This window comes from Somniosus microcephalus, chromosome 20 (genome assembly GCF_052327205.1).
Source record: "Somniosus microcephalus isolate GS21.2 chromosome 20, FLI_Smic_1.0, whole genome shotgun sequence".
Taxonomy (NCBI): domain Eukaryota; kingdom Metazoa; phylum Chordata; class Chondrichthyes; order Squaliformes; family Somniosidae; genus Somniosus; species Somniosus microcephalus.
The window spans coordinates 22,681,208-22,707,541 of NC_141006.1; the positions used below are offsets into that span (position 1 = coordinate 22,681,208).

The window sequence follows — 26,334 nt, forward strand, 5'->3', positions numbered from 1 at the left end:
GACAGTACAGATCATTTATTACTTATTTTTAATGGTGCTGTTTATAGAATTCACATTATGAATCTGCACACCGAACAGTGATAGCCAAACTTTCTCTACAAACTTATATTTAAACAACATACACCCAGACAGCATGTGACAGTGCAGTTTGTTTTACGTCTGTCTGTTGGTCGGAAATTGAACCAATGGTGTATTTCACAGCTGAAACTAGTGGATGCAGTTCAATAAAAATGTTCAGATGTAAAACAAAAATCAGTAACTGAGAAAATTTACATTTGTCGGCAAAGGCATTGGATCCTAAATTCAACGCAGTTATGAGACCATGTGCAAGATCACAACTGAAAAACACAAGCTAATAAAAAAATTCACTCTAACAATCTCAGACTTTGGTCTGAATATACATACAATATATCTTTAGGAATATAGCGATGACTTGGGCCTAAACTTCATATCAGAATACTTGTAGGCATGATAATATCCCTTCCCACTAATCCAGTTGATGCCATTCGCAAATGACGTGTGGTTTCCTTTGAGATATAATCCATTCAGATTTGACAAATGGCAGTGCCGACTGCCGTTGTTACTGTAACCATACCACCAGGCTCCACTATACAACTTGCTGCAGTTTGCTTTCAGCCCTGTATTATCACTGTCATGCGTAGTGAAGTAGCTGTTCCTGTGTGGGTTTAAAGAATCACCTGCGATTCAAACAAAGATAAATATGATTATCCAACTCGCAGGATTTTTATGTTTGGTCCTGTCTTAAGGACACAAAGCGTGGAACGAGAGAAGGCAATTCCACCCACTCAGCCCACGGTATATTGGCCTTGGAGGGGGTGCAGCGCAGATTCACCAGAATAATGAAATAACAACAGAAAATGCTGGAAACACTCAGCAGGCCAGGCAGCATCTGTGGAGAGAGAAACAGAGTTAACGTTTCAGGTCTGGGACCCTTCATCAGAACTGGAAAAAGCTGGAGATGTAACAGATATTAAGCAGGTACAGAGACAGCGGGGGGGGGGGGTTTAGGAGGGGAGGAAGGAACTGAAAGAACATCCTGTACTTTTGTAAGAGGCAGGAAAGATAAAATGTTGCAAATGGGAGTGGTTCTCCAACACCTCCTCCTACCTCCGCCTGGACCATGACCCCACTAGCAAACATCAAGCCATTGTTTCCAAGACTGTCACTGACCTCATCTCCTCTGGAGATCTTCCCTCCATGGCCACCAACCTCATAGTCCCCCAACCCCGCACAGCCCGCTTCTACCTCCTTCCCAAGATCCACAAACAGCCCTGGTAGACCCATTGTTTCAGCCTGTTCTTGCCCCACGGAACTTATGTCTTCCTATCTCAACTCTATTTTTTCTCCCCTTGTTCAGTCTCTTCCCACCTACATTCGCGACTCTTCTGATGCCCTCGTCACTTTAACAGTTTCCAGTTTCCTGGCCCCAACCGTCTCCTTTTCACTGTGGACGTCCAATCCTTCTACACCTCCATCCCCCACCAGGACGGCCTGAGGGTGCTCCGCTTCTTCCTTGAACAGAGGCCCAACCAGTCCCCATCCACCACCACCCTCCTCCGCCTGGCTGAACTTGTTCTCACATTGAACAACTTCTCCTTTGACTCCACTCACTTCCTCCAAATTAAAGGTGTTGCTATGGGAACCCACATGGGCCCTAGCTATACCTGCCTATTTATGGGATATGTGGAACATTCTTTGTTCCAGTCCTACTCAGGTCCCCTCTATTATGTCCGTGTGTAATTGAGACACGGACTGCAGGAGTTGGTTATAACAGGTCTTTACTGAGTGGAGACAAACTGGAACTAACTATGCAAAGTTACTGCACAGGCTTATATACAGGGGTGGTCACTACTGGTACTGCAGTATACAGGGGCTGCAGAATATAGTTCCTTCTGCAAAGTACATACACTACAATTCCTCCCCTTTTAGCTAAACAGTACATAACATTCGATTAATAATTAAATAACATATTTACAATTACAGTTGTCATATACATTAGCTGAAGTTAAGCAATTATAAGTTCAGTCTTTCAGGAGGCTTCCTGATTCTGTCTGGATAACGCCTCTTTGGGGTATCAGGTTCTTCTGGCAGAGTTGATTCGGAATCAACGTCGTTGTTGGGTTCGTCTGCTTCCAATATCACCGATTCTGAGGTAGATGCAATTGGTACTTCGGTTTCATCACCAGGTGTATCAGATCGTGGTGTGGAATTGACGTTTTCCAGTGACTGTAGAATCTGGTCAGCATGGCGTCTTACAATGCTCTCTGCAACGTCCACGGTATACATTAGAGGTCCTTGCCATGTACAGATCGTTCCTGGCTGCCATTTCTCTGTGCGGTAGTCCCGGGCCAAAACTGGTTGACCTATCTTAAAACTCCTGGTCGGCCTTTCATTCATATTCTGAAACTGCCTGTTCTCCACATCTCTTCTGATGTTTGGCTTAACCAAATCCAAGCGGCATCGTAGTCTTCGATTGAAGAACATCATGGCTGGAGTGTGGTTGGTAACCGCATGTGTCGCATTCCGGTAGGCAAACAAGAAGTTATCCACCTTGTGTTGTAGGGGTATGTCTTCATTACACATTGCTTTGATAGCCTTCTTGAATGTTTGAACGAACCTCTCAGCCAATCCATTGGTGGCTGGATGATATGGGGCGGATGTGTAATGCTTAACACCATTGTTCTTTAAGAACCTCCGGAACTTTTCAGACACAAACTGTGGTCCATTGTCGGAGCAAATCTGTTCAGGCAGCCCATTCCTGGCGAATATGGTTCGTAAGACTGTGATAGTTTTTTCTGTGGTGGTTGAGGACATTTTTATTACCTCTGGCCACTTTGAATGTGCATCCACCGCAATTAAAAACATCGAGTCCATAAATGGACCAGCAAAATCAATGTGCACCCTTTGCCATAGAGATGAGGGCCACTCCCATGGATGTAGAGGGGCTTGTGGTGGGGCGTTTTGGACCTTCTGGCATCCTGTACAGCTCTTGGTCATCTCTTCGATTTCTCTATCGATTCCCGGCCACCACACAAACGCTCTGGCTAAGTTCTTCATTTTTACCCCTCCCAGATGACCCTCATGAAGCTCATTGAGCACTCTATCCTTCAATTTGGGTGGAATTACTACTCTGGATCCACACATCAAGGTTCCTCTGCACACTGACAGCTGTTCTCTTCTCGGCGAGAATGCTGGCATCAGTGGTTTGCCATGTGCTGGCCATCCCTTCACCGTTAAATCATAGACCCAGGAGAGTGTCGGGTCATTTCGTGTTTCCTTTTCTATGTTTGCATTCGTCACAGGTAGACATTCGACTATGGTCGAGTGGAATATCTCCACTGGATCCACTGCAGGTGCTTCTTCCACCATCGGCAACGGTAGGCGCGACAATCCATCAGCATTCCCATGCTGTTTAGTTCCTTTGTACTCGAGGTCATATTGGTGTGCCCCTAGAAAAAGGGACCACCTCTGTAGCCGTTGTGCTGTCATTGTCGGGACGCCCTTCTGAGGGTTGAAAATGGAGACCAGAGGTTGATGATCAGTTCGTAGAGTAAATTTCTGACCGTGCAGGTAGTGATTGAACTTCTTCACCCCCCACACCAGGCTGAGGGCCTCTCTGTCAATCTGGGCGTAGTTACGCTTGGCTGAAGTTAACGAGCGTGACGCAAAAGCTATCGGCCTCTCTGAACCATCATGGAATTTATGTGACAGTACCGCTCCAATGCCGTAGGGAGACGCATCACACGCCAGTCTTATCGGTAGTGATGGGTTGTAGTGAGCCAATACTTCTCTTGAAGTGATTAGGTCTTTACTCTTCTGAAAGGCCCGCTTACATTCATCGCTCCATTTCCATGTTACTCCAGTTTGTAGTGGGGCGTTCAGTGGGTGCAGAATTGTGGACAAATTCGGCAAAAACTTATGGTAGTAATTCACCAATCCGAGGAATGACCTCAGTTGCGACACATTTTCAGGCGCTGGAGCCTTAACTACCGCTTCAATTTTGTCAGGGGACTTATGTAACCCCTCTTCATCAATCACGTGGCCACAATACGATATCTGTTTCTTAAAAAACTCGCACTTGGGGCGATTGGCTCGTAGCCCATGTTCTCTTAGTCTAGTGAGCACCTGCTCTAGGTTGGCATGGTGTTCACTGTCATCTTCACCTGTCACTAGGATGTCGTCCAAGTAACACTGAGTCCCCGGAATCCCTTACAGGACTTGTTCCATCGCTCTTTGCCATATCGCCGGAGCTGATGCTACTCCGAATACCAGTCGATTATACTAGTAAAGACCTTTGTGAGTGTTTATCGTGAGATACTTCCAAGAGGATTCTTCAACCTCCATCTACAAATATGCTTATGCTAGGTCAATTTTTGTAAAACACTTCCCTCCAGATAGTGAGGCGAAAATATCTTCTATCCTCGGGAGAGGATATTGTACTGTGTGAAGGACTGGGTTCACCGTCACCTTGAAGTCCCCACAGATGCGAACCTTCCTTGGCTCCTCAGACTTATTGTTTAACGTTTTCTTCATGACAGGAACGATGGGTGTCGCCCACTCGCTCCAGTCTACCTTAGATAACACGCCTGCATTCTCCAGATTCTCCAGCTCTGCCTCGATGGCTGGGCGAATTGCATACGGTACCGGTCTTGTTTTCAAAAACTTGGGAATTGCATTCTCTTCTATTTTTATCGAGGCGGTTACGCCTTTAAGAGTTCCCAGTTCTTGTTGAAATACCTCTTTGGCGTTAGCTAAGATTTTTGACAATCATCCAGGTGTGACGTCGTCATCCTTTTTACCAGCCACTGTCAGTGCCTGAATGGAGTGCCAGTCTAAACTTATCTTTCTGATCCATTCACATCCCAATAACGGTGGTCCACCATCTTGCAGTATGTACAGATACAATTTCTATATTTCCTTGCCGTTGTATTCGACAGGCACCCTTATTTTCCCTCTGGGGTATACTTTTTGCCCCGTATACGTCTTCAAGACAATGGATGTCTCTTTCAAGGGTATGTGTGAGAATAGCCGCTCGTAGTCTCGCCGATTCATGACGGTCAGGGCTGATCCTGTATCCAATTCCATTTTGACTTGGGACCCTGCTATCGTGAGGGTGACCCAAATGGTCCGGTGATCCTCTTTTGCGATTACATTGTGAAGTTTGAGACAGCTTAGTCTCCTGTTCCCGGATTCACTATCGCTCATCTGGTCTTCGGAACTACTGTCCGTCATCTTTTGTACTTTCCTGTACTGTTCCTTAGTAGCCTTTTTGTTGTCGTTAGTCTTCTTCCCAGACCTGCAAACTCGTGCAATGTGTCCCATCTTTCTGCATTGCCTGCATATTTTGTCCTTGGACCAGCAGTCCTTCTGGCCATGGGTTGTTCTGCCGCAGCGATAACATTTTGCAAATCCCCGTGTCATTTCGTGGGTGCCGTATTCCTGTGGCTTTTGCTGTATTTCCGCAGCTCCCCTTGCTGCTGCTTCGTACGATACTGCCACGTTGAAAGCCTTATCTAGCGTCAGCTCTTTCTCTGAGAGTAACCTCTTCTGGGTTCCTTCACTCAGGAGTCCACAGACAAATTTGTCCCGTAGGGTATCTGCCAGTCCTGCTCTGAACTGGCAGTGCTTTGATAGCTTGCGTAGTTCCGTAAGGTAATCAGCATTGCTCTCATCTTTATGCTGATTTCTCCTGTGGAATTTAAATCTTTCTGCTATCAGCAGCGGTGTAGGATTTAGGTGTTCCTGTAGGATATCAACAATTTCGTTAAAACTCTTCGCCATCGGTTTGGCTGGAGTGATCAGGTTCCGCAATAGGCCGTACGTTCTTGCGCCCATTAAGTTTAGTAGTACCGATGCCTTTTTCTCATCGGCTACTTCGTTTGCCTCGCAATATACTTTGACTCTTTCCACATACGTGGTCCAGTCTTCTATTGCATTATCGAAGGCAGTGATATTGCCAGTCTTCGGCATCTTGGAAATCTAAGATGGCGCCTCCCGCGCTTTGCCTTCTTCCCCGATTTAACAAAATGGCGCCTCCCGCGCTTTGCCTTCTTCCCCGATTGAACAAAATGGCGTCTCCGCGCTTTCCATTTTCTCCGCTGCTGCTAGCGCTGTTGCTGGCGTTTTATGCCTTGATGGCGACGCCCTATGGTCTTCGCGCACTTCCCCCCCGCGCTGCTGCTAACGCCGCTCTCCGCGATTCCCGTGGCAAACTGCAGCTCCTCGCGGCTTTCTGCGCTTCTAATTTCTTTTATTTCCCCGTCGTCGGAGCAACCCTGCGGGACACTTTCCTCCCTCTTCTCGGGTCTGTACGCTGCCCGGCTTCGTAGCACCGGCCGCGCCCTGTGTGCTCCACCCTCTCTCTCTCTCTCCTCTTCCCGACAACGCTGCTCGGCCCCGTTGAAAAGCCACCCGATTGAGCTCTAGCCCGCCGCAGCCCAGGAAGGATCAGTGTACTACCTGCCACCAGCCCGATTAGCTGGAACACCATCGACAGGATAACCAAGCCCCGCTCTCGACAGCCTCTCCTGCAAATCTTTCACTCCGATGAATCAGAGGCGGTTGCCCCCCGGTCGACGCCCGTTTCTTCTGGTTGTTTTATTTATTTATTTTTATTTTTTTTCTTTCTTCCTTCTGGCCTCGACCTCTGACAACTTCGCTTCAGGGATGGATCCCCATGAGGTGGTGCAGACTGTAGGTAAGTTCAGATCTGCTCATCGCCAGTATTATGTCCATGTGTAATTGAGACACGGACTGCAGGAGTTGGTTATAACAGGTCTTTACTGAGTGGAGACAAACTGGAACTAACGATGCAAAGTTACTACACAGGCTTATATACAGGGGTGGTCACTACTGGTACTGCAGTATACAGGGGCTGCAGAATATAGTTCCTTCTGCAAAGTACATACACTACACCCTCCCTCACTTCTTTTTCCGGTACATCGATGATTGTATCGGTGCCGTTTCCTGCTCTCGCCCTGAACTAGATAAGTTCATTCACTTTGCTTACAATTTCCACCCTTCCCTCACCTTCACATGGTCCAACTCCGACTCTTCCCTTCCCTTCCTTGACTTTTCCGTCTCCATTTCTGACAATCGGCTTTCGACAAACAGCCACTACAAGCCCACTAATTCCCACAGCTACCTGGACTACACTTCCTCCCACCCCGCTTCCTGTAAGGACTCTATTCCATTCTCCCAGTTTCTCCATCTCTGCCGCGTCTGTTCTGACGATGCCACCTTCCATACCAGTGCTTCCGACATGTCTTCCTTTTTCCTCAACCGAGGATTCCCCTCTACTGTGGTTGACACGGCCCTTGACCGTGTCCGTTCCATTTCCCGCACTTCTGCTCTCACCCTTCCCCTCCCTCCCAGAACCACGATAGGGTTCCCCTTGTCCTCACCTTTCACCCCACCAGCCTCCATGTTCAACGTATCATCCTCCGCCATTTCTGCCACCTCCAATGTGATCCCACCACCAAACACATCTTCCCCTCACCTTCCCTTTCAGCATTCCGAAGGGACCACTCCCTCCGCGACACCCTGGTCCACTCCCCAATCACCCCTAACAGCCCTTCTCCTTTGCCTTCTCCTGGCACCTTCCCGTGCAAGCGCAGGAGATGCAACACATGCCCTTTTACCTCCTCCCTTCCCACTGTCCAGGGCCCCAAACACCCCTTCCAGATGAAACAGCGATTTACTTGTACGTCATGCAATTTAATATACTGTATTCGCTGCTCACAATGCGGTCTCCTCTACATTGGGGAGACCAAACGCAGATTGGGCGACCGCTTTGCGGAACATCTCCGTTCAGTCCGTAAGGGTGACCCTGAGCTTCCGGTCGCCTGTCACTTTAATTCTCTGCGTCACTCCCACTCTGATCTCTCTGTCCTCGGCCTATTACATTGTTCCAATGAAGCTCAACGTAAGCTCGAGGAGCAGCACCTCATCTTTCGATTGGGCACTTTACAGCCTGCCGGACTCAACATAGAATTCAACAATTTCAGATAATAATCCCTGCCCCCATTTTTCATGCTGTATTATTTTTGCCACTCCCATTTTCAACATTTTATCTTTCCTGCCTCTTACAAAAGTACAGGATGTTCTTTCAGTTCCTTCCTCCCCTCCTAAACCCACCGCCGTCTCTGCACCTGCTTAATATCTGTTACATCTCCAGCTTTTTCCAGTTCTGATGAAGGGTCCCAGACCTGAAATGTTAACTCTGTTTCTCTCTCCACGGATGCTGCCTGGCCTGCTGAGTATTTCCAGCGTTTTCTGTTGTTATTTCAGATTTCCAGCATCCGCAGTATTTTGCTATCGTGTTCACCAGAATAATACCTGGTTTAAAGGGTTAAATTATGAGGACAGGTTGCATAGACCAGGCTTGTATTCCCTTGAGTATAGAAGATTAAGGGGTGATCTAATAGAGGTGTTTCGATGATTAAAGGATTTGAAAGGGTAGATAGAGAGAAACTGTTTCCTCTGGTGCGAGCGTTCAGAACAAGGGGGCATCGCCTTAAAATTAGAGCCAGGCCGTTCAGGGCTGATGTCAAGAAGCACTTCTTCACACAAAGGGTAGTGGAAATCTGGAACTCTCTCCCATAAAACGCTGTTGAGGCTGGGGGTCAATTGAAAATGTCAAAACTGAGAGAGATAGATTTTGGTTCGGCAAGGGTATTAAGGGTTACGGAACCAAGACGGGTAGATGGAGTTAAGATACAGATCAGCCGTGATCTCACTGAATGGTGGAATAGGCTCGAGGGGCTGAATGGCCTCCTCCTGTTCTTATGTTCCTATGAAGTTACTTGGAAAAGAAAATTGGGCGGGATGCATAACGGGCGGCTGACCGCTGAAAGTGACAACCTACCTCCCGGGACTCTAGACTGATTCAAGAAATAGCTAGCTGGTGCAATAGGAAGAAGGAAGGGTTGATATTCTGGGAGGAGGAGATGGCAGGGTCTTCTTCATCCAACTCTATCATGGACTCTGTCCCACCCATTTAATCTCCTGGTGAGCATTCTGTACAACTATGAGCTAATTCTCAAAGCTAATCAAGGGAAGAATCTCCAGAATATGCATCCTTCCTCAGTCCCTGTTATTCAGCCTTGACTTGCTGTATTCACAGACTGTATACTATATCCTGCCCTTACCCCAGGGCTACAGCAACCAATATCTCTCACGGAGTTTACAGTCATCTCATTCCATAATTATCTCTGTAACCTCCAATCCCACTCCACATCACATTTTTATTCTGCTCAACACAGCTTTAGTTGGGAGTCGGGGCTGCAAATCCAGCACTCACTGGGTGGGGAGGGAAGGAAATTTTTCCAAATGTCTAATCTTGCCTCAGTCGAGCTCATTTTAAAAATGTGTCCTCTAGTTCTGTGCTTACAGTCAAATAGGGATAGAAATTCATCTGGGCCCCGTTTCCGGACCCAGACTCAGCGAAGCACGGGTCGCTCACGCCCCAACTGGGAGGCCCGAAACTGGCTCGAATTGGGCCTCATTAACATTTTACACGCGAGCTGCCGAAACCTGCTGCGTCTCTATAGGCAGCTTGCAGAATGCAGATGCCAAATGTTGGGCCGCCTGCCTCGCTGGCAATGGCCCAAATGTAAGTACTGGGGAGGGAGGGGGTATAGAGTGGGCAACAAGGGGCGGGAGGGGAGGGGGTGCGATTGTGACGATCATATATTTATTTATCTAATTCCCTTTTGAAAGTTACGATTGAATCTGCCTCCACCACCCTTTCAGGCAGTGAATTCCAGATCACAGCAACTCGCTGCACAAACAAAACTTCTCCTCATCTCCCCCCTGGACCTTTTGCCGATTATCTTGGATGAAACTAGTGCTGTGTAAAGAAAGGGGGAAAAAAACAGCTGGCATTTGTTATCGCATTTTCTGAATTTCAAGGATTCAATACGTTTTGTATCATTATCTGTCGGGAGCATTCAAACAATAACCCGATCAAAAATATCTCAGTCACAATTTGCATTTAATTTGCAGTAAGCATCTCGGGATCATAATGGTAATTTACTTCATACTGGGCTGTTTAGTCGAGCTAAAGCATAAAGCATTGTAGCGATGAAATGCAACAACAACAACAACTTGCATTTATATAGCACCTTTAATGTAGTAAAAATGCCCCAAGGCGCTTCACAGGAGCGTTAAGAGACAAAATTTGACACTAAAGCCCATAAAGAGATATTAGGGCAGGTGACCAAAAGCTTGGTCAAAGAGGTAGGTTTTAATGAGCGACTTAAAAGAAGAGAGACAAGCAGAGAGGTGGAAATAAGTGTTCTTAGCAGTGGACAGGTTGCAGGGTTTAGGAACAGGTCACTTCGCACAAGAGGTAGGTATCCTGTAATGTAACCCAAGGTCGATGGAATCTCCTGGATCAGTTTTGATCGCCTAAAGGGATCGGAAAGGAATCTTACTGATCTTTTTCTCTAATTGGCCAGGGTTTTGTATCTGGTTTTTCGCCTCTCCTTGGAGATTACCTGATGGCGCTGGGTGGGTAGGGAATGTCTGTATCGTGATGCATAAGGCAGCGCAACGATGTGGGACCGGCTGGATGAACCAGTGAGTCTTTTCCTGCCCGTTATTTTCATACGTCCGTATGTGAGAGATGGGTTTTGAGGAGCCATTTAAAGATGGAAAGAGAGGAGGAGAGGTGAAGAGAGTGGAGGGAGAGAGTTCCAGAGAGCAGAAACAGTGTAACTGAAGGCTTTACCACCAGCAATGGGGCAACGGGAAGGGAAATGTATACAAGGTCAGAATTGGGGGAGCGGTGTGTACAGGAAGGGCTATAGGGATGGAGCAGTTTGCGGAGTGAGGGTGGGGCAAAACCGCTGAGGTATTTATAAACAAGGCAAGGGTTTTAAATGTATTGCCTTTGAAATTCTGCTCTGGGGGATTCTCCTGTCATAAACGCTTGCAGGATACTAGCTGAGCTCCCGCAACCCCGCCCCCACCCCCACCCCCGCCCCCGCCCCCGCAACCCCGCCCCCGCCCCCAACCCCCGCCACCCCGCCCCCACCCGCAACCCCGCCCCCAACCCCCGCCCCCCCGCAACCCCGCCCCCGCAACCCCGCCCCTGCTCCCGCCCCCGCAACCCTGCCCCCGCTCCCACCCCCGCAACCCCGCCCCCACCACCACCCCCGCAACCCCGCCCCCACCCCCACCACCCCCACCCCGCAACCCCGCCCCCACCCCCGCCCCCCAGATTTGAACCCTCATTTTATACTGACCCCAGCCACCATTTTACAGTCAAATTTACTCAAATATTAATGTGAAGGAACATCATACCTGCAGTTCCAGCCAAATAATTGCCCAGCACAAGCTTGTACAGCTCAGATTCATCAAGTATTTTGAAAGACTGGTATGTGGCAAAGGTATCCTTGTTGTCAAAGTCCACCAGGTCAATTCTTAATTCAAAATCTCCTGTGCCAAATATGTTAAGAAGCCATGGTTAAGTTGTGAGAAATCACTTTCAACATGCTACAAGGGAACGCAAGTTTAATAGAATTAAAGACATACAGGCAAATAAACAGGAAAAACAGACAAAATATAAAGGAAAAAAATAATTAAAAACACACAATAGAGCAGCGAATCCATAAAGGGAACCAAGAAAGTAACAGTATCTCTTAACATCTCTGCTCTGCATAATTGTTCAGATCTAAGGCTTTTCTTCATGTCAGACCTGGTCATTGTCAGGTCTGTAGCCTGCATCACTGCAAGGGTTTGATTAGATACAACTTCCCTCCGCGCTCACTTGTGAAGATCAGTGCCTTTTTGTAGTGTCCTACCTGTTTTTGTCAACGTGTGAATCTTGTCATTTCCCAGCCAGAATTCCGAGAATTGGTTCCCAAATCCTTTCTTGTATGAATTCCAGTCTCGGTAAAAGTTGACAGAGCCATCCATGCGTTTCTGGAACACCTGAAATATTTCACAGTGTCAGGACCTTCCACCTGTGTGGCAAATTGTACATTGATGATACATTGTGGATGTAAAAGATCCCAGGGCACTATTTCGAAGAAGAGCGTGGGATGTTCTCCCCGGTGTCCTGGTCACTGTTTATCTCTCAACCAACCAACATCACTTAAAAAAGAGATGATCTGGTCATTTATCTCATTGTTGTTTGTGGGAGCTGGCTGTGCGAAAATTGGCTGCCACATTTCCCTACATCACAACAGTGACTACATTTGAAAAAGTACTTCACTGGCTGTGAAGCATTTGTGGATGTCCTGAGTTTAGAAAGGCGCTCTATAAATACAAGCTCTTTCATTCTGTCTATATTATTAAACAGTTTGCACCTACCCAATGAGAAGCGGGTTGACCTTACTGGATCTTCCAGGATTGGCCAAATTTTGCAGGATGCTCGATGCAGAAGTAGGGAAATGCTCCCAGCCATAAACAAAAATCTAAAGTTCAACAGCAACTGAAACAACAGCAACCTTGCTTTAAGAGGCACTCCAAGGCAGGCCTGGCCCACTTAGCAATCGCACGCCCATTTTATTATGGGTGAGATGCACCCTAGGCCTTGCCCACTGTAAAATTCAGCACGGGACCTAATTTAAATAAATGTAAGTGAGGTGTGTGCATACCTGCAGTGCAGCCTCTTTGCACCATCTGAAATCGCAAATCGCAAAATGCAATCCGCAGCCCATTTTATTGCCACTTTATAGAATCAATCTTGCACGATGTCAGCAAATTGGCCCTATAAAATGGTAGGTCCAGCTACATTATAGTCCCGCTCCTTAAATTATAATACTGTAGGAGTCTACGTACTCCTAGCAAAAAATACTGAACTCGGAGAGGTTCAGCAGAAAAGGTTTAATTGTTGAGGCTGCATGCTGAACACAAAATGGAGTCAGACTACACAAAATACGACTGCCTTTCATCAGTGCACAGCTTCGACTGCTCCTCCCCCGCTCTGGGCTTAACTATGTTGCAGATCGAGTTTCTTAAAGGTGTGATCCTTCTTAAAGGCATGACGCCTGATTTATAGTCTACGGACCGGAAAGCGGATTGTGTCCTTTCTGTGATCGGTACGCCACACAGCTCCCCCCAGAATCCGCTAGTAGGGAGTGTACGAACCGGCGTGGTGGCTTGATGGCACGGCCGGAACGGCTCTTGGCGGTTTGTGTCGGGAGCGGGGCGGTCGGATGCGTCGGGCTCTTAGGCGGTCTGCCCCGCGGTGGGGGTTGGCCCACTTGAACGGGTTCGTCGGGCTCTAGGTGCGCCAGCTTGAGCCAGTCGACCGACACCTTGTCAGTTCTGCCGCCCAATTCGAGGAGGAAGAACTTGTTCCCCATCTGGAGTACCTTGTAGGGTCCATCGTATGGGGGCCGTAGAGGTCCTCGGTGGGCGTCATGGCGCACGAAAACAAATTTGGCCATGTGCAGGCTAGGTGGTACGCGGGTTGCTGGTTCGCCATGCCGGCCGGTGGGTACCGGAGCGAACTGTTGTGCTTGGTTGGCGAAAGCGCGGCGTTGCTGGTCAGCCGACCAGGGGGTCCTGGCGGTGGGCAGGAACTCACCGGGTACGCGCAATGGCTGGCCGTACACGAGTTCCGCCGCTGAGGCTTGCAGGTCTTCCTTGACCGCGGAGCGTAGGCCGAGTAGCACCCACGGGAGGCGGTCGATCCAAGCCTCGTCCTCGAGGCTGGCGCGGAGGGACACCTTCATGGACCTGTGGAATCGCTCGCACTGTCCGTTGGCTTGGGGGTGGTAAGCCATGGTGCGGTGAACGGCCACTCCGAAGTTTCGGGCGATGGCGGCCCACAGATCAGAGGTAAACTGCAGGCCTCTATCCGACGTCATGTCGGAGGGGACAGCGAACCGAGCGACCCAGGTACCGATGAATGCCCTCGCGATGTCGGTGGTGGTGGTGGACGTCAGTGGAATGGCCTCGGGCCAGCGGGTGGTACGGTCCACGATTGTCAGCAGGTGCGTGTGACCTTGTGATGGTGGCAGGGGGCCGACGAGGTCGATGTGGACGTGGTCGAACCTTCTTTCTGGCACGGTGAACTCCTCGAGTGGGGCTTTGACGTGCTGGTGGATTTTGGCACGCTGGCAAGCTATGCAGGATCTGGACCAGACGCGCACATCTTTGCGCAGGCCGCGCCAGACAAATCAGTTGGCCACCAGTCTAATGGACGCGCGGGTGCCGGGGTGTGAGAGGCCGTGGACGGTGTCAAACACCCGTTTTCGCCAGGACGCCGGGACTACGGGGCGGGGTTGTGCCAAGGAGGTGTCACATTTGACTGTGACGGCGGATGGGCCGCAGGCAACATCGGTCAGTCGCAGCCCTGGGAGGGTTGTGGGCGCGGAGAGCAGATCGGGGTCGGTGCGTTGCTCCATTGCCAGTTGAGCATAGTCCACTGCCAGGTGGGCGCCGTGGACGGCGGGGCGGGATAGGCAGTCGGCCACCACGTTGTCTCGACCGGAGATGTGCCGGATGTCCGTGGTGAATTCGGACACCGCGGCGAGCTGGCGTTGTTGCCTGGCTGACCACGGGTCCGCAGATTTCGCCATCGTGAATGTCAGGGGTTTGTGGTCAACAAACGCGGTGAAGGGGCGGCCCTCCAGAAGAAATCTAAAATGGCGGACTGCCAGGTACAGTGCGAGGAGCTCGTGGTCAAAGGCACTGTATTTGGCCTCCGGGGGGCGCAGTTGGCGGCTGAAAAAGGCCAGCGGTTGCCAGGCCCCGTCGACCCACTGTTCGTACACGGTGCCGACCGCGTGGTCGGAGGCGTCCGTGGTGAGGGCCACCCTGGCGTTGGGCTGTGGGTGAGCGAGCATGGTGGCGTCGGCGAGCGCCTTTTTGGTCGAGTCGAAAGCGGTCAACATGTCCGCCGACCACTCGATCGCCATTCTGTCTTTCTTACCCCGGAGGGCTTCGTATAGGGGCCGCATGAGGGAGGCCGCTCCGGGAATGAAGCGGTTGTAAAAGTTGATCATCCCCAAGAACTCCTGGAGGCCTTTGATGGTGGTAGGCCGGGGGAACTGCTGGATGGCTTGCACCTTGGCGGGCAGGGGAATGGCTCCGTCCTGCGTGATGTGGTGGCTGAGGAATTCGATCCTGCTGAGGCCGAATTGGCACTTGGCTGGGCTGATGATGAGCCCGTGCTCACTGAGCCGCTGGAACAGGGTGCGGAGGTGCTCGGTGTGTTCCTGCTTGGAGGAACTAGCTACCAGGATGTCATCCAGGTAGACAAAGAGGAACTTCAGGTCTCGGAGGACCGAGCCCATGAGCCGCTGGAAGGCCTGGGCCGCGTTTTTGAGGCCGAAGGGCATTCGGAGGAACTCGAATAGCCCAAAAGGGGTGATTATGGCCGTCTTGGGAACGTCCGTGGGGTGGACTGGCACCTGATGGTAACTGCGCACCAGGTCGACTTTGGAGAAGACTGAGCGGCCGGCCAGTCTAGCCGAGAAGTCTTGAATGTGTGGTATGGGGTACCGATCCGGCATGGTGGCGTCGTTTAGGCGCCGGTAGTCCCTGCAGGGGCGCCATCCCCCGTCGGGTTTGGTGACGATGTGGAGTGGGGAGGCCCAGGGGCTGTTGGAGCGGCGGATGATGCCGAGCTGTTCCATTGTGGCGAACTCGGCCCGCGTGATCTCCAGCTTGGCCGGGTCCAGCCTGCGGGCGTGGGCATACACCGGTGGGCCTGTGGTGGGGATGAAGTGTTCTACCCCGTGCTTAGCAACCTTCGCGGAGAAGGTCGGGTTGGTGAGGGCTGGGAACTCAGCCAGGAGTGCTGAGTAGTCATACATCGTTGCGTCGGCGGTGATGCCGCGGAGTCGGAATTGCGATTCGGCTTGAAGGAACCAGGCGGTGGCCAGGTTCTCCCAGAACTCCGGCAGCTTCACAGAAACTGCGTTTGTGTCAGCCATGGTTACACTTAGTAGTCGTCCTGAGCGTCGGGGTCACCAATGTAGGAGTCTACGTACTCCTAGCAAAAAATACTGAACTCGGAGAGGTTCAACAGAAAAGGTTTAATTGTTGAGGCTGCATGCTGAACACAAAATGGAGTCAGACTACACAAAGTACGACTGCCTTTCATCAGTGCACAGCTTCGACTGCTCCTCCCCCGCTCTGGGCTTAACTATGTTGCAGATCGAGTTTCTTAAAGGTGTGATCCTTCTTAAAGGCATGACGCCTGATTTATAGTCTACGGACCGGAAAGCGGGTTGTGTCCTTTCTGTGATCGGTACGCCACAATACTGTACAATTTCATATGAAAAATATAATTTGTTCATGCACTAATTAATTCCCGCTGAAAAATTCCCCCCATTAATGCAGATATGACCGAAGAATGTATAGTAATAAAATTGCCCACAAAAAACAGAATGCAGCCTTGACGGATACAGTGTGAGGACCAAGAATACAGTTTGAGTGAGACTTGAGCATCACTGGCAGTGGAAGAGTAAGAGTATTGGGCCCTCCAATAATAGTGGAAGCAGCAACAGATTAATTAGAACCAGCAGTAGAGAGTGAGCATCCTTCCAAGACCATCGTGATCCTCAGGAACTCACATTTATACCGTGCCTTTCACGTTCACAGGACATCCTAAAGCACTCCACAGCCAATTAATGACTTTTAAAGTTAATTTAGTTGTTATATCGGCAACATGCCAGCTAATTTGCATATAAAAAGGTCCCGCAAAGAACAAACGAGATGAGTAATCTGTTTTTGCTGGCTGCGGGAAGAATGTTGGGGAGGACACCACACTCTACTCCTCCTCGAATGGTGCCAATGCCACCCGTTATATTCACTGAAAGACAGGGTGGAGCCTCAGTTTAACATCTCATGTGAAAGACAGCAGCTCCAACAATGCTGCACACCCTCAGCACTGGACTGAAGTGTCAGACTAGATCATGTGGTCTTGAAGCCACAACCTTCTGACTCAGCAGTGAGACGGCGATCAACTGAGGCTTGATCTTGATACAGCGAAACAAATACAACCTTCAAGCTACTTACAGCAATGTTATTCTGGGAAAAGCATATACGTATTAAAATAGAACTCTATCAAAAAGAAGTTTCGTATTCTCGATGGATTTCATTTATTTAAGCGTCGAAGTGGGCTTAATTATTTAAGGAATTTAATAATAAATAACATTACACTTCATGCAGGTAGATTAATAACATGCACGCCATTTCCAAACTTCAGTTCAGCTCACCAGCCATCCTCCCCCATCTGTGTCCATATCACAGTAGACAGTCAGTGTTGTACAGTTTTCAGTGTATACCGTGTACCAGCCACTTAGTGTGTTGGCCCTATCCAGGAGCTCTTTACAGTTCTTCGCACCTAAGGAGAAAGGAAGCATTTATTGGGTTTTGACTAGACTACACTAGGGATGGAATGGTCTGTTCGTCCACATTTGTCGTTAGCAGCTCCCACTGATGCATTGGTTATTTTCTCCCCCTCATTGCTGCCTCTCGGTAAGATGCACCTTCTTTCTCTCTTTTAAGCCAGGGAATGTGACACCATCTCACGCCAGTCCGAGTTCACTCCAGGTGTCTTATAACTCCAACCCAGTGTGATGCTAAATTTTGACACTTTTGAAACTTTGTATGGAATATTTTAAACGCTGGATCAAAGTGGGCGCTCCCATCAGGCTGGCCAAACATTCTGGGTAGTAGAGTCCCACATACCGGTCCCAAACATTCATGTGGAGAGCTCCTTTGTTGCTGACTTCAGTGGGACCTAGACTGATGCTCAATCGGCAGTATAACTCTGATGCGCCAACTGTGCATCACACTCAACAGGCAGCAGTCTGAAAAGCCAGTGCAGGTTGACCAAGCTTCTGGCGACCAGTTACATCTTTGGATGTAAAAGCAGTGGAAGAAGTGAGTTGCCACTCGGCACAGAAGAGAAGACAAAGAAATTTAAGTCCAATTAGCCAGCAGGATTACCCAGCAAGGCCAGTGCGAGATGTCGCCCCCATAGCCCCGCCCACTGACACCAAGACCAGTGCGAGATGTCGCCCCCATAGCCCCGCCCACTGACACCAAAACCAGTGCGAGATGTCGCCCCCATAGCCCCGCCCACTGACACCAAGACCAGTGCGAGATGTCACTTCATCGCCCCGCCCACTGACACCAAGACCAGTGCGAGATGTCGCCCCCATTGCCCCGCCCACTGACACGAAGACCAGTGCGAGATGTCGCTTCATCGCCCCACCCACTGACACCAAGACCAGTGCGAGATGTCGCCCCATAGCCCCGCCCACTGACACCAAGACCAGTGCGAGATGTTGCCCCCATAGCCCCGCCCACTGACACCAAGACCAGTGCGAGATGTCGCCTCATAGCCCCACCCACTGACACCAAGACCAGTGCGAGATGTCACCTCATAGCCCCACCCACTGACACCAAGACCAGTGCGAGATGTCGCCCCCATAGCCCCGCCCACTGACACCAAGACCAGTGCGAGATGTCGCCTCATAGCCCCACCCACTGACACGAAGACCAGTGCGAGATGTTGCCCCCATCGCCCCGCCCACTGACACGAAGACCAGTGCGAGATGTCGCTTCATAGCCCCGCCCACTGACACCAAGACCAGTGCGAGATGTCGCTTCATCGCCCTGCCTATCGCCAACAAAAAAGACGAGTATGTGATGTCAAGGAGAGTGCAGTACCAAATGTACAAGACCAAAATGTGAAAACTCTCAATTATCTACAACTCACATTATCCAACATTATGTTAGTGGAGGTTGCACTGTAATTAGATTGCATCTGGATATCAGTGACGAAAGCAATGCAGAATCACGAAGTAGGTAAGGCATCATTTGCCTGCCTGGAGTGTATTTGAGATTCATCACATCACCACAGAATGGTGGGACACGTGGTTCCTCACACAGTGTCTCGTCAGTCTCAGCCATGCTGTCATTCAGAGGCGATGAGTAAAAGTAGGCGCTTCCAAACAGGGAGGAATAGAATAAAAAAAAGACTTGCATTTCTATAGCACCTTTCACGACCACCAGACGTCCCAAAGCGCTTTACAGTCAATGTAGTCACTTGTAATGTAGGAAATATTTGTAATATGAGGCTGAGGCACCCTGGGGCTGCTAATTCATCTCATTATAAATTAGATCATTTATTTAAAAAAACATTGGAAAATTTTACATCATCGATTAAAAGAAAAGTGCCTGTTATAAAACAGCAAAGGGGAGCCCTGGGCTGGGGGTGTGGCATGAGGAGAGCATAGAGGAGGAAAGGGATAAAAGTCATCTTCAAAATATCGGAACTACAAAATAGGAGATAATGACAGTCTTACCCATTTCACAGCTGAAAGTGTTGAAATCTCCATTCTCACCTGGAAGAAAAAACAGGCATATTTTTATGCAAATTTGGAATTTTCTCTCCCAAGAGGCTGTGGATGCTGGGGGACAATTGGAACTTTCAAGACCGAGATCGATAGATTTTTATTGGGTAAGGGTATTAAGGGATGTGGAGCAAAGGCGGGTAAATGGAGTTGAGATACAGATCAGCCATGATCGAATTGAATGGTGGAGTAGACTCAGGTCGGGGCGGCGGGGGGGGGGGGGTGGGGGGGGAAAGAGTGGGGTGGGGTGCTGAATGGCCTCCTCCTGTTCCTACGTCCTGTTCTTGCTCATAACAGGCAAACATGATGGTTACTGTAGATAACAGATACCATTGTTCCTATATCTACGCAAATTCCTATATTTTATATAGGATAAAGTGAGTTGCATACAGACACAGGAACGTGAATAAGGATAATTTCAATAATCCATCGTGCATGTATGTGTTTGTGTGTGTGTGTGTCTGTGTGTGCGTGCATATGTGATTGTGTGTGCATATGTGATTGTGTATGCGGCGTGTATGTATGCAGGCGTGTATGTACGCATGCACACGCATGTCTCTTATGTGTGTCTGTGTGTGAGTGTGTGTGCGCATGTGTGTATGTGTATGTATGTATGTGCTTGTGCACATGTGTGTGTGTGTGTGTGTGTGTATGTGTGTGGATTGGGTAAGGATATGAGTGGACTTGCCAATGTTGCCTGTATGATAAAATAGCCTGCTGACATTCGTTCCCCAGATTTACACAGGATCAATGGTCACCCTGGCAAGGGCAGCTAATGCTAAGGGGCAGTAATGGTCCCACTGTTAGTTGCACTTTTTCTTCCTTAATTCTGCACATGGTGCCATCCCAATTTTGGCTCAATAGACCCTGCAAAGTACTCCTCACTAACATCTGGGAACTTGTGCCAAAATTAGGAAAGCTGTCCTACAGATTAGTCAAGCAAAAGCCTGAGATATTCACAGAATCATACCTCAGCCAACGTCCTAGACTCCTCCATCACCATCCCTGGGTATGTCCTGACCCACCGGCAGGACAGACCCACCAGAGGTGGCGGCTCAATGGTATACAGTTGGAAGGGAGTGGCCCTGGGAGTCCTCAACATTGACTCCAGACACCATGAAGTCTCATGGCATCAGGTCAAACATAGGCAAGGAAACCTCCTACTGATGAATCTGTACTCCTCCATGTTGAACACCATTTGGAAGAAGCACTGAGGGTAGCAAGGACACAGATGTACTCTGGGTGGGGGACTTCAATGTCCATCACCAAGAGTGGCTCGGTAGCACCACTACTGACCGAGCTGGCCGAGTCCTGAAGGACACAGCTGCCAGACTGGGCCTGCGACAGGTGGTGAGAGAAACAACACGAAGGAAAAACCTACTTGACCTCGTCCTCACCAATCTACCTGTCGCAGATGCATATGTCCATGACAGCATTGGCAGCAGTGACCACCGCACAGTCCTTGTGGAGATGAAGTCCAGTTTTCCCACTGAGGATCCCTCCATCGTGTTGTGTGGCACTACCACCGTGCTCAATGGGATAGATTCAGAACAGATCTGGCAGATCAAAACTGGGCATCCACGAGGCACTGTGGGCCATCAGCAGCAGCAGAATTGTATTCCACCACAATCTTTAACATCATGGCCCGACATATCCCTCACTCTACCAATACCATCAAGCCAGGGGACCAACCCTGGTTCAATAAGGAGTGTAGAAGAGCCTGCTAGGAGCAGCACCAGGCATACCTAAAATGTGGTGCCAACCTGGGAACGCTGCAACACAGGACTACATGCATGCTAAACAGCAAATGCAGTATGCTACAGACAGAGCTAAGCGATCCCACATTCAATGGATCAGATCAAGGCTCTGCAGTCCTGCCTCAAACAGTCGTGAATGGTGGTGGACAATTAAACAACTAACGGGAGGAGGAGGCTCCATGAACATCCCCATCCTCAATGATTGTGGAGCCCAGCAAGTGAGTGCAAAAGACAAGGCTGAAACATTTGAAACCATCTTTAGCCAGAAGTGCCGAGAGTGGATGATCCATCTCAGCCTACTCCTGAATTCCCCACCATCACAGAAGCCAGTCTTCAACCAATTCAATTCACTCCACATGATATCAAGAAACGGTTGAGCGTACTGGATACAGCAAAGGCTATGGGCCCCGACAGCATCCCGGTTGCAGTGCTGAAGACTTGTACTCCAGAACTAGCAGCGCCTCTAGCCAAGCAGTTCCAGTTAGGTTACAATACTGGAATCTGCCTGAAAAAGTGGAAAACTGCCCAGGTATGTCCTGCCTACAAAAAGCAGGACAAATCCAATCCGGCCAATTACCACCCCATCAATCTACTCTCAATCATGAGCAAAGTGATAGAAGGTGTTATTGAAGTGCTATCAAGCGTCACTTACTCACCAATAACCTGCTCACCGATACTCAGTTTGGGTTCCGCCAGGACCACTCGGCTCCTGACCTCATTACAGCCTTGGTCCAAACATGGACAAAAGAGCTGAATTCCAGAGTGAGGTGAGAGTGACTGCCCTTGACATCAAGGCAGCACTTGACCAAGTGTGGCATCAAGGAGCCCTAGTAAAATTGAAGTCAATGGGCATCGGGAAAACTCTCTACTGGCTGGAGTCATACCTAGCACAAAGGAAGATGATTGTGGTTGTTGGAGGTCAATCATCTCAGCCCCAGGACATCGCTGGAGGAGTTCCTCAGGGCAGTGTCCTAGGCCCAACCATCTTCAGCAGCTTCATCAATGACCTTCCCTCCATCATAAGGTCAGAAGTGGGGATGTTCGCTGATGATTGCACAGTGTTCAGTTCCATTCGCAACTCCTCAGATAATGAAGCAGCCCGTGCCCACTTGCAGCAAGACCTGGACAATATCCAGGCTTGGGCAGATAAGTGGCAAGTAACATTCATGCCACACAAGTACCAGGCAATGACTATCTCCAACAAGAGAGAGTCTAATCACCTCCCCTTGACATGAAACAGCATGACCATCGTCGAACCTCCAACCATCAACATCCTGGGGTCAACATTGACCAGAAACTTAACTGGACCAACCACATAAATACTGTAGCTGCAAGAGCAGGCCAGAGGCTGGGAATTCTGCGGCAAGTGACTCACCTCCTGACTCCCCAAAGCCTTTCCACCATCTACAAGGCACAAGTCAGGAGTGTGATGGCATGCTCTGCACTTGCCTGGATGAGTGCAGCTCCAACAACACTCAAGAAGCTCAACACCATCCAGGACAAAGCAGCCCGTTTGATTGGCACCCCATCCACCACCTTAAACAATCACTCCCTCCACCACCGGCGTACTGTGGCTACAGTGTGTACCATCTACAAGATGCACTGCAGCAACTCGCCAAGGCTTCGGCAGCACCTTCCAAACCCGCGACCTCTACTATCTAGAAAGACAAGGGCAGCAGGCGCATGGGAACACTGCCACCCCCAAGTTCCCCTCCAAGTCACACACCATCCCGACTTGGAAATATATCGCTGTTCCTTCATTGTCGCTGGGTCAAAATCCTGGAACTACCTCCCTAACAGCATTGTGGGAATACCTTCACCACACGGACTGCAGCGGTTCAAGAAGGTGGCTCACCACCACCTTCTCAAGGGCAATTAGGGATGGGCAATAAATGAATAAATGAATAATCAAAATTGATTAAAGCTGTCACACATGCAGTATTGTTTGTTAAGATGTGACTTGTGCCCTGTACCTTTATCGCCCTTTGGCCCCAGCTTACCAGGACTCCCTTGAAAACCTTTTTCCCCTGTAATTAAAAGAAAAAACATAATTTTTTTTAAAATGGAGTAACATATGATCGTGCTTTGATTGCGTAATACAGATGTGTGTACAGCCTTGTGTCTGGGACTAACCCTGACTGCAGTGGCGTTGCTGTGTCAAAGGGAAATTTCCCTGTTGTAGGCTGGAGAAATATACAAAGTGCTGGTATCAAAGAATATCCTGTTTAAATTGGATTGAGATTATTTTGAAGAAGAGCAGGGGAGTTATCCCCGGTGTCCTGACCAATATTTATCCCTCAACCAACATCACTAACGAAACAGATAATCTGGTCATTATCACATTGCTGTTTGTGGGACCTTGCTGTGCGCAAATTGGCTGCCGCGTTTCCCACATTACAGCAGTGACAAAATTTCAAAACGTGTTTCATTGGCTGTAAAGCACTTTGGGATGTCCTGAGGCAGTAAAAGGCGCTATATAAATGCAAGTCCTTTCTTTCTTTTTATGTTACTCACCCTGGTGTTTAGCGCCTCTTTCAAGACTCACACTGAGCAATTTTGCTCTCCTGTCCTGCTCCAGCCCTGAACCCTTATCTCACTAGCCCGCTTACATCAAATTTGCTTTCCAAAGCCTGAAGGGAGCTGCCTTTCATCGTGCTACCTCGTGGTCGCCTCTCTTCTATAAACGGACAGGTGCACGGAGTTACCTTTGATGCTTTTGTGTAACCTAAGTGGAAAATGAGACAGATGACGCAACTTGTCAGACTTGTTGCCCCAGGTACAAGCTGCACCGTCGCGGACTCTCTGGAGGAATATGAATAATCACAGGTAAAACCCCATGTGTAAATTCTAAAATATTTCCATTCACCTGATGGTTTCCTTCATTTACAATCATTGGGATTATAAAGAAATAGAATTAAAATGAAATGAAATGTGTGCTGGTAATCATGAGAATTAATATGCATAATGAGAATGTATAACAATTACATCAAGTTTAGCTGTGTTACAAACTGTACTGCAATATCTATCTGAATGTTACAAGTCTACTCCTCCCCTCCCCATCCCATTGTCTCACATGTATAGCTTTGTTGAATCGGCTGGGTCTTACCTTTAGGTCCAGGAGACCCAGGATCACCTTTACTGCCAGGTAATCCATTTATGCCTGGGATGCCTGAAGCTCCAGGTATTCCCGGACATCCTTGAAGAACTGAAGGTTTCTCTGAGCAAGCAGGTCCCGCAATTTTCACATCTGTGGTCGCAAGGTAATTAAGGAACTTGCAATTCACAAAAATCTTAATACAAAATGCGTTTTGCAAAAATACTTCAGCAGGCACGGAACCCTGCGATGAATTTCATGGAAAAGAAAATGAGGTTTAAGAGGTATAATTGCTCTTGAAATTTGCAAGATGGACAGTTACTGGGAACAACTTTCAACTTGGTCGTGGGGCAATGAGCTGATGGAACAGATTGCTCACCTGTCGTAGAAGCTGAAATCAATGGAACAAGAATCGGGCGGGTTCTAGAAAGAGTGGGCATTCCCCCAGGGTAGGCCCAGCGGCACAGCTGAAAATTACCCCCTCTGTCTTGGGGCACATCAGCATTACACCTAGCTCCTTTAAGTAGGTTCACGGACTCCCAGGCCACCTGCCTTTTCTGCAGCCTGGAGGAGCCCGTGTTCCACGTTTATATGGAGTGTGAGAGGTTGCAGCCCCTCTTCCATTATTTGAAGGGGCTGCTCCTCGATTTCTGGCTGCACTTCAGTCACACGGTCCTGATCTTTGGTCACCCGGTGCGGAAGGGAGTTGGCAGGGCGAAGGACCTCCTCATAGGACTGCTCCTGGGCCTGGCCAAAAAATCCATCAATTGGTCCAGGCAGCAGGCAGTCGAGCGAGTTGTTCGGCCCGATTGCCTGCCTTTTTTTCACGGCCATGTTTGCGCCTGGGTGGCCCTGGAGATGGAGCACGCGGTGTCCGCCGGCACGCTTGAGGCCTTCCGCGACCGGTGGGCGCCGCGGAGACTGGAGTGCATCATCACAATGGCCAATAAAATTTTAATTTAATTTGTTAAGTTTTATTTAATGTTTTATTAAGTTACAGACTATTTGTTCAATCACCCAACCAGAAAAGTACACCTAGTTCCTTTAAGTAGGTTCACGAACTCCCAGGCTGCCTGCCTTTTCTGCGGCCTAGAAGAGTCCGTGTTCCACGTTTATATGGAGTGTGAGAGGTTGCAGCCCCTCTTCCATTATTTGAAGGGGCTGCTCCTCGATTTCTGGCTGTACTTCAGTCCCACGCTCCTGATCTTTGGTCACCCTGTGTGGAGGGGAGCGGGCAGGGCAGAGGACCTCCTCGTGGGACTGCTCCTGGGCCTGGCCAAAGTGGCCATCAACTGGACCAGACAGCGAGCGGTCAAGGGGGTCGTTTGGCCCGATTGCCTGCCTCTCTTCCGCAGCCACATTCGCGCCCGGGTGGCCCTGGAGTTGGAGCATGCGGTGTCCACCGGCACACTCGAGGCCTTCCGAGACCGGTGGGTGCCGTGGGGACTGGAGTGCATCATCACCCCGGCCAACAAAATTTTAATTTAAGTTGTTAAGTTTCCTTTAATTTTTTTTTTAAGTTACAGTTTATTTGTTTATTGTTTCCACCAAAAAGAGTACACCTAGTTCCTTCTGTATCCTCAATCCATGCTAGTATATTACCCCCAATCCCATGAGCCCTAATTCTGTTTAAAAGCCTCTTGTGTGGCACCTTATCGAGTGCCTTCTGAAAATCCAAATACACCACATCCACTGGTTCCCCCTTATCTATTCTGCTAGTTCCATCTGATCCTTCCACACCTCAGCTGACTTGTCCTTCATCTACACCAGGAGTGCCACTTATTTAGGGGAATAATTTTCTCTGTTTAAAGCTCAAACAATAGTTTCTGCTGAGAAAATTTGGCATTTTTATCTCAAAAAATCACCATCTCATCGCTGGTAGCTTTGAAAACTCTGTTTAGTTATGTAACATCAAAGAAAGGGAAATGAGAAGGTAACATTACAGCAAAGCAAGTGCATTACTTTACTCCTTACCAGGACAGGTACCAGGCTCCTGGTCTTCAGTTACAACCGAACCACATAACAGAATGAAAAAGACCAGTTTTGCAGTGCTCCCACAGAACATTTCCCCACTGACTCGCATTTTCCACCCCTGGTAGCTCCTCAGCTCATGAAATTACTTCAGCTATTT

The 26,334-nt window shown here is 49.0% G+C and overlaps 1 protein-coding gene across 1 annotated transcript; it reads right to left on the reverse strand.

The window, feature by feature from the left end:
* On the reverse strand, positions 1-26,334 carry LOC147103083 (ficolin-2-like). The gene is made up of 8 exons (XM_085962402.1): positions 26,178-26,334; positions 24,216-24,356; positions 23,083-23,136; positions 19,305-19,343; positions 17,205-17,332; positions 11,829-11,958; positions 11,329-11,463; positions 1-698 (listed from the first exon to the last, which is right to left on the reverse strand). The coding sequence occupies exons 1-8, from the start codon at positions 26,284-26,286 to the stop codon at positions 415-417; spliced, it is 1,020 nt and encodes a 339-aa protein (XP_085818528.1). The 5' UTR covers positions 26,287-26,334; the 3' UTR covers positions 1-414.